General features: G+C 39.3%; 1 protein-coding gene across 5 annotated transcripts in view; it reads right to left on the bottom strand.

The window, feature by feature from the left end:
• The window catches only part of LOC117409310 (cytosolic carboxypeptidase 1-like), a 108,395-nt gene that overhangs the window by 18,940 nt on the left and 72,436 nt on the right, over nucleotides 1-17,019 (bottom strand). For 3 of the 5 annotated variants that reach the window (XM_058995965.1, XM_058995968.1, XM_058995966.1), the window contains exons 22-26: nucleotides 13,551-13,680; nucleotides 11,956-12,087; nucleotides 10,538-10,714; nucleotides 10,075-10,149; nucleotides 8,391-8,551 (exon numbers count right to left, since the gene is read on the bottom strand). In XM_058995965.1, coding sequence (XP_058851948.1) covers nucleotides 8,391-8,551; nucleotides 10,075-10,149; nucleotides 10,538-10,714; nucleotides 11,956-12,087; nucleotides 13,551-13,680 — 675 coding nt within the window. Of the gene's footprint in view, nucleotides 1-2,522; nucleotides 2,567-8,390; nucleotides 8,552-10,074; nucleotides 10,150-10,537; nucleotides 10,715-11,955; nucleotides 12,088-13,550; nucleotides 13,681-17,019 lie in introns of all 5 variants that reach the window. The other 2 variants (XM_058995972.1, XM_034015144.3) reach the window with 2 other exon arrangements.

The following is a 17,019-nucleotide window of genomic DNA, read 5'->3' as shown; positions in this document are numbered from 1 at the left end:
CTTTAAGGCTGCTGGGGCCTTGGGTGCCAGTTTGCCGCTGGTTTGCTGGTTTTGTCAGGCACGTGTGCCTGGGAAAGCCAAAGTTGCCTACGTGCAGCTATCGGCACAGCCAGATTCCTGCCTACAGCCTGCCCATTCAGTTTTTGATACACGGAGCAGGTTCTTGTTAACCAGGCTCAGCTCATCCATCTGTTCTGGTGAGGTCCTGTGACTGTCAGAGAGGGACCTCAGCAAATAGGACTGGTAGGCTACCAGAATACTATTATAGTCGCTTGGAACGGCAACTCTTTTTCTTATTCATCGGGGAAGAAGGAGAGGCAGAGGAAGTTGAAGAAGACTTTCTACCGGGTGTGTCGTCCAGTCTCCCTTGGCACAGAGCCATCTGGTAGAGAGGACGCAGCCACCGCTCTACCAGAAGGTGATGGGGAAGAGTGCTGTGCAGGAGCGAGGGATGCAGAGCTCTCTGTAGAGCTGCGGAAGAGACATTTATCCAGTGTGAGCTTGGAGAAAGATGCACAAAACTCACAGAAACTGCTGTTCGTCTGTGCCTCCGTGGCATGCTCTGGCCCCAGGCAGGAACAGCATCTGCCGTGCTTGTCCTCAACAGGCAGACTGGCCTTTCATGTCTCGCAGGGTCAGAACCAGTACGATACTGGTTTGGTTCAGTGACTGTAGCACTGGGTCAGTATAGTACCGGGTCAGAACCGTTCAGTACCCATGAGGTGACTTTAGTAACGGGTCAGTACAAGAATGGCACTGGTGCAGTAACCTCAGTCCCAGTTCGGTATGGTATAGTACAGGGTCAGGAATGGAGTGGGTCGGTGACCTCGGTAACGGTACGGTACGGGTCCACCAGTTCGCATTTACTGCAGGTTGTAATGTACAGGAATGTCCACCTGCACAAGCCACTGGTAAAATCACTGAGTCAGTACCAACACGAGACTGAGGAAAGTCGGTTTGTTTGAGGTACTAACAGCCTTCGAAATGGTGATGAAAAAGCAGTCACCAAAACAGCAGCAAGATACTGTGAATGAGACTGCAAGAAATCTCAACCAAAGCACGTATCTTGGTCCAGCGCAGCTTTGCTAAGCCCACCAGCTGTGCGAGTATTTCTATAGAAAAACACACAGACAATCCTACAGGAGAAAATTATTTCTCCACAGAAAACGTTAATAACACAATTACAGTTCACAAAATATACGTCTCATAATTAAAAACAAGAATTAATTATTATTATTTATTTATTTATTTTTTTAATAATTTAGTCGTTGCCAATTAGTTTTTATTATTTTCTCCCCAATTTGAAATGGCCAATTATTTTTTTTAGGCTCAGCTCACCGCTACCACCCCTACGCTGACTCGGGAGGGGCGAAGATGAACACACGCTGTCCTCCGAAGCGTGTGCCGTCAGCCGTCCGCTTCTTTACACTCTGCAGACTCACCGTCCAGCCGCCTCAGAGCTACAGCGTTGGAGGACAACGCAGCTCTGGGCAACTTACAGGCAAGCCCGCAGGCACCCAGCCAGAATACAGGGGTCGCTGGTGCGCGGTGAGCCGAGGACACCCTGGCCGACCTAACCCTCCCTCCCCCCAGGCGACGCTCCGCCAATTGAGCGCCGCCCCCTGGGAGCTCCTGTCCACGGTCTAGCGAGTGCTTTTACTGGATGCGCCACTAGGGAGCCCCCACAAGAATTAAATTTAACTCCATCCGGAGCTATGCAGCTGGGAAGGTGCAACTCAAGCTGCTGGCTTCACACAGTACACAAGGCCACTGCAGGACGTAACAAATAACAGACTGTAGTGCACAATATAGGGGTAACTAGAAAAACTATTACAGCATTAATGTAATAGTGCATAAATTAAGTGTAAAACACAATAATTAGAAAAAATTATACAGTCATAATCAACAAGTACTTATCTGATACCAGGCTCTCCTGTCAGGTCTGTCTTGAAAGGAAAAATAGCACTGAGATCTGGCACTGAGATCCCTTTATGCCCTCGGAGGGAGGCCATGACTGCGTCACAGGCTCAGTGAGAAGCTTTGATATATCTGTCAGGTTTCTGGGTCTTTAGGAGGTAAACACTCATTCGGTAATGTTTACATTTCATACTTGAAAGGGAACACATATTTAAAAACGACAATATAATAATAGTAATACATCAGAAGCAGACTTTGCATTATATATTTGTCCTCCACGTAAAGCCCTTTAGATTAATGTGTTCTCTTTTATAGCAAGGAATTGGCGAGGCAAACAGGTATACTCCACAAATCACCTTTTAAACTGTCACTCAGTTTCTCAGTGCTGAAAACCCATCAGAAACCTGAAGTGTGGTATATGGATATGAGATCATTGTTCTTAAATTTCAGTTACATTATAAAGCTTTGAAATTTTATTGACAATTACTGTCAATTTTAATGTAAAGTTGTGTCTAGCATTAGTAAAACAAAAAGATACCTATAAAACATACAGTACTCATTCAGCTGTATTTTCTTTTAAGATAATATACTAAATCATGCATTACCTAGAGTTCAGTAATTCATGATTTGATGGCTGGTTTCATAGCAGCTGGGAATAAAACAAAAAATATTTGTTCAGTACATTGTATTAAAATGTGCTAACCAGCAATTAGGAAATGATATATTACAAGTCCCACGCTCCATGACCTTTCTGTTGACCTCTAAACCTAAAATGCTTTTTAGCTGTGTTCATCCATCTTCATAATTGTTTAATTATGCAATACAGTTCCCTTTATACCCCAATACCTTATCATGCTTATACATGTAACCTTGTTAAACTGCAAAATTGAGTTTTTCTGTTTGCACCTTCAAATTATGCCATTCATTACAGTATACAATGGCTTGTTCATTCTGTACAGTTTTTGATCCTACTGTAACAGACATTATCCAGACAGCTTCAGAAGCAAGAAATTCAAGAGTCTGTGTGCTTGAGCCTCACACTAAATTTAAAAACCCAAGACCCAACATTCTTGAGAGATTAATGCTAAATAACATTAGTCTATAAAGATGTAATCATTCCACTATACAGCTTCAGATTTATTAATGTACAGTATTACTGCACTGCCCTACCACCCATTTTGCATGATGACAGTGGCTTCCTTACTTTTCGGCGGTGGAAAGGTTTGACATGTAACACATCTCCCAGAAATAATTTTAAATACATAAAAACAATCTTGTTTTAACGTCTGTAGTTTAAAATACATACAGCTTGCGTCTCCAAAGTTTGTTCATAGAACTAGAATATAAAGCCTCCTCCTGGGACCACTTTTAGTAAATGTCTTGTATCCCTGAATAGATAATCATCCCCTCTTCAAATATCTGTCTCAAACGCTAACCCCAAAAGTTACACATTTCTAGGTGGGATGCTGTGACAAGCAGGCTGTAGTGGTGACGTCAGACCCGGAAGAAACACACAGTACTGCGAGGTGAAATGTGAGTTGCGCGGTTTAATAATGAACAAAATAAAAGGTTTTAAACAAAAACAGCGCACAGCAATTGAAGCCAAAATAAACAGACAGACACAAACAAACAAGTACCGTGCTTGTCCTCCAGCATGACGTAGCAATTGCTGTTTCTTTTCTTTTCTTTAATTTAAATTACTCTCCTCTCCACACCCGTTCTCCATTCACCGAACACACAACCCAAGTGAGTGAAACGTGCATCTATATATACTGTTGTGCCAGGATTCAATTACTAATTAATTATTCACTTGAATCTCGGCACGTGAACTAATTTGTGCAATCCCGTGCTCACATACTATTACATACATTAAATGCACGTGAAGTGTTTGTGCAATCCCTGTGCCTAAATACAACTACATATTTTAAATCACTTGTGATACACAGACCCATTTATATCCCATGCAGCAATATCTATACACCAACATTAACACTCCACACGCAACACAGAACACACAAAATTAAATTGTTTTTGCATGCTGAAAATAAACACTTTGTCTTTCTTTTTAAAAATACATCAAACCATCAAAATGACTTTATTGTGTTAATAATATACTCTGTTTTAATGTGTTAAAATTGACTTTTTACAAGTATTTTCAAAACATTTGTTAGATAATTGCTATATATTTAGGGCTGGTTGTAACAGGTATAAGATACAACTGTAACATTAAAAAAGCTTTAAAGAAAACCCTGGTCTTCTGTAAAACATAAAATAGTTAAGGGGTTAAATCAGACAGGAAGCACTGTCAACAGCAAAAAAAAAATACGTTAGGTTATTATCATAACCCTGGTTCCCTGAAAGAGAAATGTAACCATTACCAAAAGGCTATTTACCCGCTAAAGGCCCGAATCCTGAATATCGTATACCAAAGCTGCTCTTTCCATGCCTATGACGCAGTCATGGCCTGCCCCCGAGGGCAGAAAAGGACTGTGCTCACAGATCTCAGTGTCATTTTTCCTTCAAGCCTGCTGCAATCACAGACGCAATGACCTTGAAGGTTAATGGTTACATTTCTATTTCAGGGAACCAGGGTTATAATAATAAGCTATCTTTCCCTTTCAAGTACGAAAATGTAACCATTACTGAATGGGTGTGTACCAAACCAAAGCTGTCACAAGGGCAAGATTGCAGACGACTGTAATGCTACAAGGCTAAGCCGAAGGCTGCCCTGTGCGTTACCATTTGGAACCCCAGTAACAAGTAGCTAGGGAGATGAAGTTGCCATGCCCCTGGTGGAATGGGCAGTGAGCTTTTCTGGAGGGGGCAAGTTGACCAGCTCACAGGCAGTCTTGACCATGTCTGCTATCCACTTGGACAGCTGCTGCTTAGACAGGGCTTGACCATGGGACTTTCGGACTGACTCCAACTTTTCATCCTGTCAACAAAGTATGCCAGGGCTCGCACTGGACAGAGCGTATGGAGCAGCTGCTTTCTGTCAGACTGAAAAGGAGAGTGGAAAGCCTCCAATCTCACAGACTGGTTTACATGGAAAGCAGAGATAGTCTTCTGCAAGAAGGCAGGATTGGTACGGAGCATGACCTTTGTCCTGGCCTCTGTAAAAATTAAGCAGTCTCACCCACTTTACGTAGGTGATAGCGAGCAAGAAAGCTTCAATTATATAAATTTCAGCTCAGCTGAAACAGGAGCTCAAACGGAGGCGTCATGAGTGTATAAAGCACCACGTTTAGCCTCCAGCAAGGAACAATATCTTTCGTAGGGAGCCAAAGCTGCAGAGCCCCTTTCAAAAATTGCCCAGCCAGGAAGTGAGCTCCTGGGGAGACCGAATCAATCTTGACATGGCAAGCTGAAATAGCTGCCAGATAGACCTTTAATGTAGAGGGGGATGTCTCCTCGTCAAACAGGTCCTACAAAAATTGCAGTATTACTGCCATGGGACAAACCCACGAGGCAAACAACACATCTGAAAGACACCCCACTTGTACCCATATTGGGAATGCATGGACGCTGCTCTGACAATTTGTTGTGTGTCAATAACCCTGTTGGACAGACCCAGGCGGCTGATGCAGCCGTTCAGGGACCAGGCAGAGAGCTGCAGGTTCGATGGGTCGGGATGCCATAAGGTCCCCCCGTGCATGACTGAGCAGGTCGCTGCGCTGGCCACTCAGGAGCTGCATCAGGGTTGAAAACCAGAGTTAATAGGCGATCATGGTTCAACGTTGGCTGAAAAACCCTGATGTTGAACGACGCCTGTAGAGGGTGCATGCACAGGAGTCCCAATGGAAGGGTCTGGGAAGCTGCTGCCATCAGGCCCAGAAGTTTCTGGTACGTTACTACTGTGAGCGCTCTGTTAAGCTGAAAAAGCTCCAAACAGGCAGCTATTCTATGCACTCTGCTGTCTGACAGTGGCCAGCATGGCACCGTAGTCCAAGCAAACTCTGTCTGGGAAGGCGTGAGCTGGATGTTCACATGTTTCACCGTAAGGCCCAACTGTTGAAGGTGGCCAATGACCAGCTCCGTGTGGGCCTATGTCTGTACTGGACTGGTCACAAATGAGCCAGTTATCCAGATAATTGAGTACTCTGATGCCTTTGAGTCTCAATAGGGCCAAGACAGCTTCTGTACACTTCGAGAAGGCACAGGGAGCTAGGGAGAGGCCAAATGGCAAGACGCGGAACTCGTACGCGGTTCCCTGAAAGGTGAACCGCAGGTACTTCCTGTGCACTGGTTTTATGGGGATGTGGAAATAGGCGTCTTTGAGGTCCACTGTGGTAAACCAGTCACCTGGCCTGATTGACTGCAACAGCTATTGCATTGTCAACATTTTGAACCTCCTTCGGCTCAGATATAGGTTGACCTGTCTGGGGCTGCTGCTTAGCATGTGTCTTGGCCTGCGCAAGGGGGTCTAGGTTGCCAGTTTGCTGCTGTTTTACGTACTGGAGGTGGTCACTTGGGAAGCAGGCGAACCAGCTCCTTAGTGGATTCCCACACACAGTGAGCGCGCTGCAGTATCTCGTCTACCGCGGGACCAAACGTATGTCCTGGAGTGATTGGGGCATCCAACAGCAGTGCTTTGTCCCCGTCAGGATGCCAAAGCTGCCCTCAGGCAGTTACCAGTGCAGCCAGGTTCCTATCTACAGACTGTCCATTGAGCTTGGACACACCAAGCAGGTTTTTTTAACCAGGCGCACGCCATCCAGCTGTTGTGGCGAGAGCCTGTGGTTCTCTGAGAGGGACCACAGTAAATGCAACTGGTAGGCTACCAGGATGCATAGTTCCCTAGTCGTGCGGCGAACACACTGGTTAAATAGGCTCTCTTGAGGATCACCTCAGAGACCCAACATGCTTGTTAGGGCAAGCAGTGTCCATGGATAGGAGCGCTAAATAAGGCTCCTGGACCAAGGCGGCAATAGAAGCCTCAACCAGCGGAAAATGGGCCAGGCCCAGCTTCTCCGCATCATGCACCCTATGTAGGGGGTCAATCGACCGGGAAACAGCAGGAGTTGTTGCCAGATGGTCCCAAGAAGACTGGATATCAAAGAGAAAATCCAGATGAACTGATGTGGATATGCGAGACGTGGTAGGCTCATCGTCGAAAATCGACTGCCTTGTTTCCCACTTGCAAGATTGCAATGGGAAAATGGCGCGGAGGGCAGGCCATGACTGCGTCACAGACTCAAAGAGCAGCTTTGGTATACAATATTCAGGATTCGGTAATGGTTACATTTCGTACTTGAAAAGGAACTTATCAAATAGTATCCAGTATCATATTAAGTATTGTATTAAGTACTATAATGTATAGTTACAGACCCATCTAGAGTATGTTCTGCGTCATGTTAGATCGCTCAAAACAGAAATACACATTTCTAGTCTTGTTGGCTACAGTAGCATTTTATTAATGCAATGAACAAGCAACAACATGTTTTAATATGAAGGAAGATGGTTATTAAAAATGCATTTGTGGCATATGGCAAGGGACTTCTGTCGACATGACCTTATCTGTCTTCCAATTAATTTATTCAATTTTAGCTCTTCAAGATAAGTGACTGTCCAGATAAGCAGCGGAAGCTCTGACCTCCAGCTATCTGTCATTCAGAACATACCAAGTTGTTCTGCATTAAATGCTTAAGTGATATCTATGTGCTTAGTTATGTATATCTAGACTCTTTAAAGAGCATGTATTTAATTTATTTCCATTCATTACTGTGACCCTTAAATATTACATTGCCAAAATGCATTAAAAACAAGGTAAATGTTTTTAACAGATGCATTATAAAATGATTATCACAAGCACAATACAACCTGATTTGTGGTGATGTACAATTTCTACATAACTAGTCGCAGAGCAATGAAACCTGGCAGGCTAAACCATCAAATGGCATTAAACAAGATCCTAGGACTGCAGTTTCAAAAGTGGCCTCTGGAGGATTTAATAACCACCCGCTCTTTATATATTTTGTACAGAAATATTCAACAAAATAAAACTGAGCAAGTATGCAATCAGTATTGTGTTGTGTGGAGAAATTACAAACAAACTAACAAAAACAAGAACTACAGTATACAAGAACTATATAACTCAAGATTCACCTGTTTTGTGTCATCCCATTTTTTTTTTTACTGGTACTTGTATTAAGCTTGGAAAAAGAGTTCCCAACCAGAGTTCCCAAAATAAAATAATAATAATACAAAATGGTTCTAGGACGCCATTAATTACTATTATGCATTTTCGTTAATCTGAAGTGAAACTTTTTCATTAGGCTTAGCTTGTTATGGGCTAATCAGCTTTGCAACACGTCTGATACGATATGTGAGGGATAAGAGGCTAATATCAGGCATTCCGTATTTTTTATTAGAATTATTATTTATATACGAGTATGCAAAAAATGTCCATTCAATATTTTTGTAAGACAGCTTGTTTCTTAAAAGGAAAGCTTAGGAAACAGAAATTGGCCTACCTTGTGACTTTACAGCTGGACTCAATCAAATCATTCTCCAAGTCCAGGAAGTGGGATGGATGCTTGTACTCCACCGGAGAGGTCAATCTTTTTAAACGCAGCAATCCAACACAGAACTTGGCTCCCATCTCCTCCAGTTCCTTTGTGCCTATTTGAAGACCCTGTTAAAATAACAGATAGTATCAGAAGGGGCTGGCAATCATGTAATCTCAATTGTATTGCACAATGAACAAAAAACAATTACAGTACAGTACAGTGTATTAGAAATATACCCACCATCATTAATGTAATTTTAAAAATTGAGTGAACAGTACCATGAAAAACTATCAACATTACCTACATCCACAGTGTGTACTGTGTCCCATCACAAATGTAGTGGAGGTGGGAAAGTGTCATTAGCGATCAATAGTACATTTTAACGAAATTCATGCCATGGGTCCCAAATAAAGAACACACATAAGCAAAACAATAACAAAAAAGTGAATTGGGTGTACATACTCAACCTGCTTAAAGTTCCATGTTACTGAGTTTTTTTGTTTCATAACTGATCTAGTAAGTTTAGACATCATTTTGAAACAGGAAGTTAAAAATGGGAAGTATTAGGTCTTGGGACCCTAACTGCAATAAAAACCTATAAAAGCAGTCTATGTTGAATACAGAAACAACTTAATTCACATCTGTACAAACATTATTTAGGCCATCTACTAAATCCATTCTCCAGGATCCTGAAGATCAGCATATGGCCAATTAAAGAAAGGGGTGAAACATATGACTAATGATAATTTCCTAGAAAGTACTAAGCCAAAAATAAATTTATTTTGGCAAGGGGTAGCTTTTTCACTGTTTTTATTTGCTGTTTCACCAGAAAATAACTACCTCCATTTTCAAAATACTTCCTATATTTATGAAAATAGGAAGACGACAAGATTATTGTTCCCCCTTTGTTTTGAAAATGTAGGCTTCTTTGTCTTCATAGACGATGTATGAATCTTACTGCATGTGCAACAAACATTTTGATAGTAAAACAGACGAGTTCTGAAATCAGGTTTAGGGTAGTTCCTGGATGCGTTGCCTACAAAATTATTTAATAACATGCAATTATGTAAATCAATGCCATATTAAAGAAAATTACACTGCATTTATGTTATTATTTAGTAATTTAGCAGACACTTCTATCCAAAGAGACTTACAGAGACTTGGGGGGTGAACTATGCATCACAAGAGCTGCTGCAGAGTCACTTACAATAGGACCTCGGTTTTACGTCTCATCCAAAGGACGGAGCACAAGGAGGTTAAGTGACTTGCTCAGGGTCACACACAGTGAGGCAGTGGCTATGATTTAACCTGGAACATCCTGGTAACAAGCCCCTTCCTTTAACCACCGGACCACCAAGACCAAACTTTGATCACATGATTTTGTATAAGTTTATATATTAAATATTGTATAAAAAAAGGTAAGTACACCAACAAACTTCAGACCCATGCTTCCCCATGTGCAGTGCACTTAGCAGTGACAGAATTATTTTTATTTTTAAGTTGCATACATGAACCATAAAAAGTAGAACCCAGCACTGATTAACTAAAAACAAAAAATAATAATTTGAGTAGTGCTTCACTGAGGAAAAGAGCATCATCCCAAAACCCTTTTCTTAGTGAATATCCGTTAATATTAATCCCCAGTCACCTCTTGGTAAAGAGACCACTTGTGGGGATCTAAGGCCTGGGTGGTTCCGAACATCTGCCAGGGTATTCTCTTTCTCTGCCAAGTACATTTAAATAAGCAAAACATCTCACAAGTGCCATCATAACCCAAATGGTATCCATTCACTACCACATGCAGAAATATTAGTTGTGTGTTCAATTTGCCCCCAAAAATTGGTTTCTACAATGACCACTATGGTATATACCTGAAACACATATCAACATTATACAGACTGCAGCCACTTGCAGAGCATTTTAAAATGGAAAGAAAATTCGAGCTACTTTCAAAACATTGTAAACCAGGAGGAAAACTGAATTTAAAATATAAAACAAACATACAAAATGCCTATTTATTAACATACAAGGACACATTCATCAGTGGTTTATATTATACCTGCATTCTTTAGTCTCAGGGATATAAGCCATACGCTTGCACATATACTTACCTTATATTTCCCTTGATCGCAACCACATAAAGTGCTTTCCATGGTATAGCTCTTCTGCACTCCAATCTCACGCCATACCACCACACGTGCAGTGGACTCCTTGGATTTTTCAACTACAAAACTGCAGCTACTCATGCAGAATGCTGGGGCTATCTGACTTAAAATCTTGGGAAGAGTCTAGGAAACAAAGAGAAATGGCATTGTTTATCCAATGTTTTGCATTTGAATGCAGGTTCACCACAAAGCCACATCTTACATATACTGTACAGAAGAGCCCTGCTAGTACAAGGAGATACAGTGCCACTGTTTGCCTGTTTTGAGTTTATAAATGGGGTCCCTATTAAATCAAGATTAACTAGAAACCTTCACATTCTATCAAGCTTCCAGATTGCTCTAAACTGCAGATAGTTTTCATCCTGCCATGGTGCGAGAGAGTAGAGGGCTGAGGCATTTTGCTATTTTACTGTGCTTTTACCAGTTTACCCTGGTTTACCATGTAAATTAATATGCTTTATCATACCTTGTTTATTTTTTTACACTGCTTACCTACCTTTTCACTATGCTTTATTACACTTTATTATGTTTTTACTATGATAAACGTTTATAAGGGCACATACTGACCTACTGTGCCATAGGATCTGTAATAATGATAGCAAATAGTGTAACTTTATGCCGTCTTGACCTGACCCCTGGGGTTATCTCCCCCAAAGCCAACAGGCGTCTACAGCCTGAAACTTTACATTCCATCAACTTGGTCATTGTGTGCCAAACAAAATGTTAGACTGGAACTAGGGGAAGGAAAAGGTGGACAGAAAAAAAAACAGAATGTCTGCCCTCTTGTCAGGGTTAAAATAATTACATCAGTGATAAAGTGTTCAGATAAGCTGAATGTGCTGAAAGACAAGGAACTGACAGTCAGCTGTGAACTTAACACATTAACAACTGGCTATAGGCAGAGTATCATTCTAAATAGTTTATTAAAATATGTTAGTGGACTCAAATGTTTCTCTCATATATGCTAACAATATCCATGTTACCATGTTAACAACAACTATCACAGGTTTGCTTCTAAAGAAATGACTTGCTTCCACATAGAGATGCAGGGGTGGGGGATTACGTAGACTCTACTGACCAGTACTTTATAGAACCCCTGTCTACAGCCATATATCTGGCCACGCAGGACAATCAGCAATCCAATCAATGAAGAAAGCCAGGGTAAATAAATAGCCCACACCTCATGGCACCTCTCACTGTAATCTCTAACCTCTTTCAGTGACCAGTATATCAGCAAGTGTTGTTAAGCTGTTTTCTTTTTCTTTAAATTTGCAAAGTTTATTCACAGAATAGCGTTTCTGGAATACTGATGCAATAGGACATCTTGGTATTAGTAATACATATATAAAAAGGGTCTTGCTTACCCTGTATCCCAGGTCTTCTTGAAGTTCACTTGAGGCAGCACTCACATTAGTCTGCCATACAGTTTCTTTGATACTGCAGCCATACATAAATACATTCTTTTTGCGAGAATGACCGTGATAATCACAATATACCTAGAAATAGGGCAGATAGAAAGAACTACTACTTTCGTTATTCTTTAAAAAAAAAAAAAAAAAAAAACAAGATTCCTCTGGAATGACAGCACAATTATGATAAGGACTGCATTTTTTATTCGCGGTAAGAAATGGCATTTCACGGTCTAAAAATAGATATTTCAAGATTAAACATAATATTGATTAAAGCAAAAAAAAAATAGCACTGTCACATTCAAAATTGATAATTTTCTCTAGAATGATCATGCAACAAATGTTCCTAAATATTTAAATGCTTTCCTGAAAAAAAAGTAAATGCTACATTGTAGAATATTTCGTTTTTTATGTCCAACTGTTCACCATGATGGATTTATCAAACAAAATAAAAAAAATAAAAATAAAAAAACATAAATAAATACTAAAAGAACAACAGACATGTGAAATGTCCCTTCTTGTACTTGACAGAGTGATCTTTAGCAGAAATATTTCAGATCTTTGATGCAGCTGGTGTCTTTCAGTCTATGCAGTGTGTTCAATCATTTAATGGAATCAAACTAAACCGGCTGCCAGGATTGCTAAATGTAGTGTAACAGGTAATGCACCAATAAGGCAAACGATTGCTGTATTTATTTTAAAGTGATACCAAATGTGTGTATTTACACTATTCTTTCAGAAATTGAAATTTTCACAGGGAACTACACACTACACGGCAATGGGTACATTTCACAGGAATCGTGAAATCTGTAATAACCGTGAAAAAAATAAAGCCTTTATTATGATGTGTAATAAAAAGAGAAACAAGAGCCAGGATAAAGATGACAGAAACTTGCATTCATTTGTCAGAAAAATAAATGAAAGTGTAAATGTGAACTGAACTGATTATCATCTCCTGAACTGTATGTGGATACTTGATTTGTATGGCATTCTATCATAATCTTAAATACACTTGCAAAATCAAAAACACCTTTGCATGAGAAGGTAATGTCCATAAGATTTTCCTTCCAAATGATGAATATCAGAAGAATCAACACCATGATGATATGAAGAGCAACAATAATGCTATGACACATCATAAATCACAATTGGTATTAAACACCTCTGTACAAAGGATTGCTATCTGATCGATAATGGCATTTCAAGTGAAACCAGATATGTAGCTCAAGCTTGTGAACTCATGGCACTTAATTCACTCAGTGCAGATTATTCAGCATCCCAGTGATTGTTTTATATTTTATATATATATATGAAGCATACTTGTATTCGATCGTTGATGTCTTAACAATCCAGGTCATAGATTCGTGTAATTTTTTTCAGCCATGGTCTGAGGATATCAAGATCACACTGAACATTCTTTCTTGAGCAAAATGAGCTAAACTAAGGTCTGGTTCATCAGCTGAAGATTAATTTATTGATCTTCAGTAGCAATAGTTGTTGTTAGACCCATGAATACAAATAACACAGTAATCCAGTTGTTTTGTCCTTACTAGTGGTGTCCGCTGTATTGCAGCTAGGTACTGCAACAGGCTTTTGGTGTGATAGATGGTGGGATGAAGATCAGGGTTTGGGCTCTGCCACTGCCTGTTGAGATCTTCACCACTTAAGGAGCAACGGTGGCTTTAGAAAAAAAAAAAAACACCCAAGATTATATGTACATCTATATATATATATACACACACACTGAGCATCAAAATAAATTTATCACTTATATTTGAGCATCAAAAGAAACGTATCACTTACTGTATATTTGGATAAAATTCACTAGATGTGATTGAAAAAATGACAAACTCTGTTTTAGAGCAGGTGCAGTGACTTTTTATTGTGCTGATTAACAACTGACATCACAAAGATGCTGCAAAATGATCTGTCGATCTTTGCCAGGTGTTGTGACTCCTGGTCTCCCAGTTCGTGGCCTGTCATTGACAGAGTGTGTCTGGTTATATCGTCTCGCCAGGTTTGAAATTGCTGGCTGTGAGCACCCAAGACAACGAGCCACAGTACGCTGCCCTAGTCCAGCCTCCAACATGCCGATTGCACGAAGGCGCTGCTCTCTTGACAGACATGGCATATTGTTTTTTTTTTCTGTGAATTTCTTTATTGCTTTTATGCTTGCAATTTAACAGCTGAAATCACTCATATCCAATGTCCAATCAACTGTCTCACTAATTAGGTGATTAAGTGCATATGAGTCAGTCATAGTCACTCAAGCGTGTCATGGTCAAGGATGAATGATCATGATCAAATGAATAAAAAGAAACCAAAAACATTTTGTCAATGTCCATCATTTACATACCTTATTTTTATATATATATATTTTTTTTTAAATAAATGTGTTATAATAGTGATAAGTTTCTTGAGATTATACATATACATACATACATATGTACATACATATAAACAGTTAGTTTACATACCCCCATGGAAATTTCTCGAAAACAAATAATTACAGGAAAAATCTTTTGTAGCAAAAGTTTTGCTTTTGTGGATGACGAAAAAAAGTTACAAGAAATAGATTCCTATAATTATTTATTTCAGATTTTTTTTGCAAAAGTAATCATACCCTGACAAGGAAAATGAAATTAATAGCTAGTTGAGGCACCTTTAGCAATAATAACCTCTTTTAAACAATCCGAATATTTGTCAATGAGCTTTTGGCATGATTCTTTAGTGATGTTTGACCATTCTTCAATGCAAAATTGTTCTAGTTTATTCAAATCCCGAGGACTTCTCTTGTGCACAGCCTTCTTCAACTCATACCAAAGATGCGCAATTAGATTTGGATCAGGACTTTGACTTGGCCATTCCAGAAGCTTGATTTTATTCTTCACACACAAGGCAAGAGCTCTTGAACTTGAGCTAATCATCCACTCGTTTGGGCTTATTTGCAATACTAAGCATCTAATATTGTAAATGTTTATTTTAAGCACAAAGTTGACATTTTCTGCTTCATTTTATGTTACCATAGGAAAAAAATGTAAGAAAATATAGTGATAATAAAAACAAACACTCATTTCTTATGTCATGTAAGTTTAATAAAAGAAAAAAAATGTTTAAACTTAAAAAGGGTCCGTGTACAACTTGCAGACGACAGGCTGAAGTTAATGCGACAAGTATTTATTATGCCTACATGTTTTCTGCAGAGAATATGGCTTTCCAACGCATTGTACCCTCTTGATCCATAATCATGGGTTCACCTCAGGTACGCATGTAGACCAATCAAAAAAAAAATGCACTTATTGTTGTACAAGCCGCAAGTGCAACGTCAGTATATTTTTAACAGGAAAGCACTTATAATAAAGGCGGTTTGAAGGTGAGCTATACATGCCTAATTTATGGATTATTCCAAGAGAGTGGGGGTCTACAGGCTTTGTCAACAATGTCCGCAATCATACCCCCCCTCCCCCCCCGTTAGCTCGCTCGCTGCACAAGTGAAACAGAAAATAAATATATATGTATCTTAATTTCTCGCCAGCAGGCAGCACCTTCCTTTCGTTCCATTATTTTCTCAATTTTCTGCAATGTGAACTGTAGAACTGCACCACAACTGTTTAATTCACAGTACCTGTTTGTGGACCAATGAAATAGCCGTCTGCCAGCGCCAATGGGGTACGTAATGTAAAATCAACCGCCTTAATGAAATTGTGCCTTATTTTTTCAGTTTAATGAAAAAAAAAAAAAATACGAACCTCGCCAACTGTCATAAATGTGTTAAAGCTTAAAAAAATGAAATATTAAAAAAAAAAAAAAAAACACACATTGGGAACATTATTCCCCCCAGATCTACATTGATCACATCAATACTGTAGCCCCGGGGGACTGAGTAAAAGCACAAAACCGCCAATCAGCGGTGATTTTTCATCTCTGTATGGTTGAAATGGAAACCCCAGTCCCACTTGTAGCCAATTCACTTTGAATATCTTTGGCAGTCAATCTTAGATTGTAATTAACATTCCTCACAAGTCTTCTACTTGTTCTTGGTGAAAGAACCTTATTTCTTCCAGACTGAAGGAGCGTTGTGACAGTACCATGAGTCTTGTACTTCTTGATAATAGAAACAATAGTTGAAATTGGGATACTCAAATGCTTGGAAATCTTGTATCCTTCTCCAGCTTTATGATAATAAATACTTTTCTGCCTAAGGTCTTTAGATAGCTCTTTACTTTTTCCCATATTGACTTATCGGTAATGACAGTAATCATCCTATGCCTTACCCTTTCATACTCTCTAACAAGAATGTTCACCTACAATCCAGCATTTTCTAGACTTTTCTAGAATTAGGTTATGTATTATCATACTGAAATGTGTAGCACCTTGTAGACAATACTATCATAGCATCAAAGGGTATGCATACTTCTGAATTAGCATTTTTGGAGTTTTGCAAAAAAAATTGCTGAAATAAATAATTGTAGACATCTATTTCTTGTAACTTTTTTACCTCATCCACAAAAACAAATATTTTGTATAAGATTTTTTCCAATATTCTTTGTTTTCGAGAAATTTCTAGAAATTATACATTTCCATTCGGGTATGTAAACTTTTAACTACAACTGTATGCATGTATATATATATATATATATATATATATATATATATATATATATATATATATATATATATATATATATAAAATACACACACACAGTGCCTATAGACACAGTCTACAGTTTACAACCCCTTTCAAAATTTTCACCTTTTGTTGCCTTATAGCCTGGAATTAAAATGCATTAAAATAGTTTTTTTTCATTTATCTGCACATCCTACCCCACAACTTCCATGTGAAAAAAATATTCTAGAAATTTGTAGAAAATTAATTAAAAATAAAAGCTGAAATAGCTTGGTTGGATAAGTCTGCTAATAAATAAATAATAATAATAATAAATAATAAGTGTCCACCCCCCTTGTAATAGCAATCCTAAATTAGCTCAGGTGTAACCAATCGCCTTCAAAATTGCACAC

This window comes from Acipenser ruthenus, chromosome 2 (genome assembly GCF_902713425.1).
Source record: "Acipenser ruthenus chromosome 2, fAciRut3.2 maternal haplotype, whole genome shotgun sequence".
Taxonomy (NCBI): domain Eukaryota; kingdom Metazoa; phylum Chordata; class Actinopteri; order Acipenseriformes; family Acipenseridae; genus Acipenser; species Acipenser ruthenus.
Note: the sequence above shows the minus strand (reverse complement) of the source record. Positions and strands in the feature narration are given on the sequence as shown.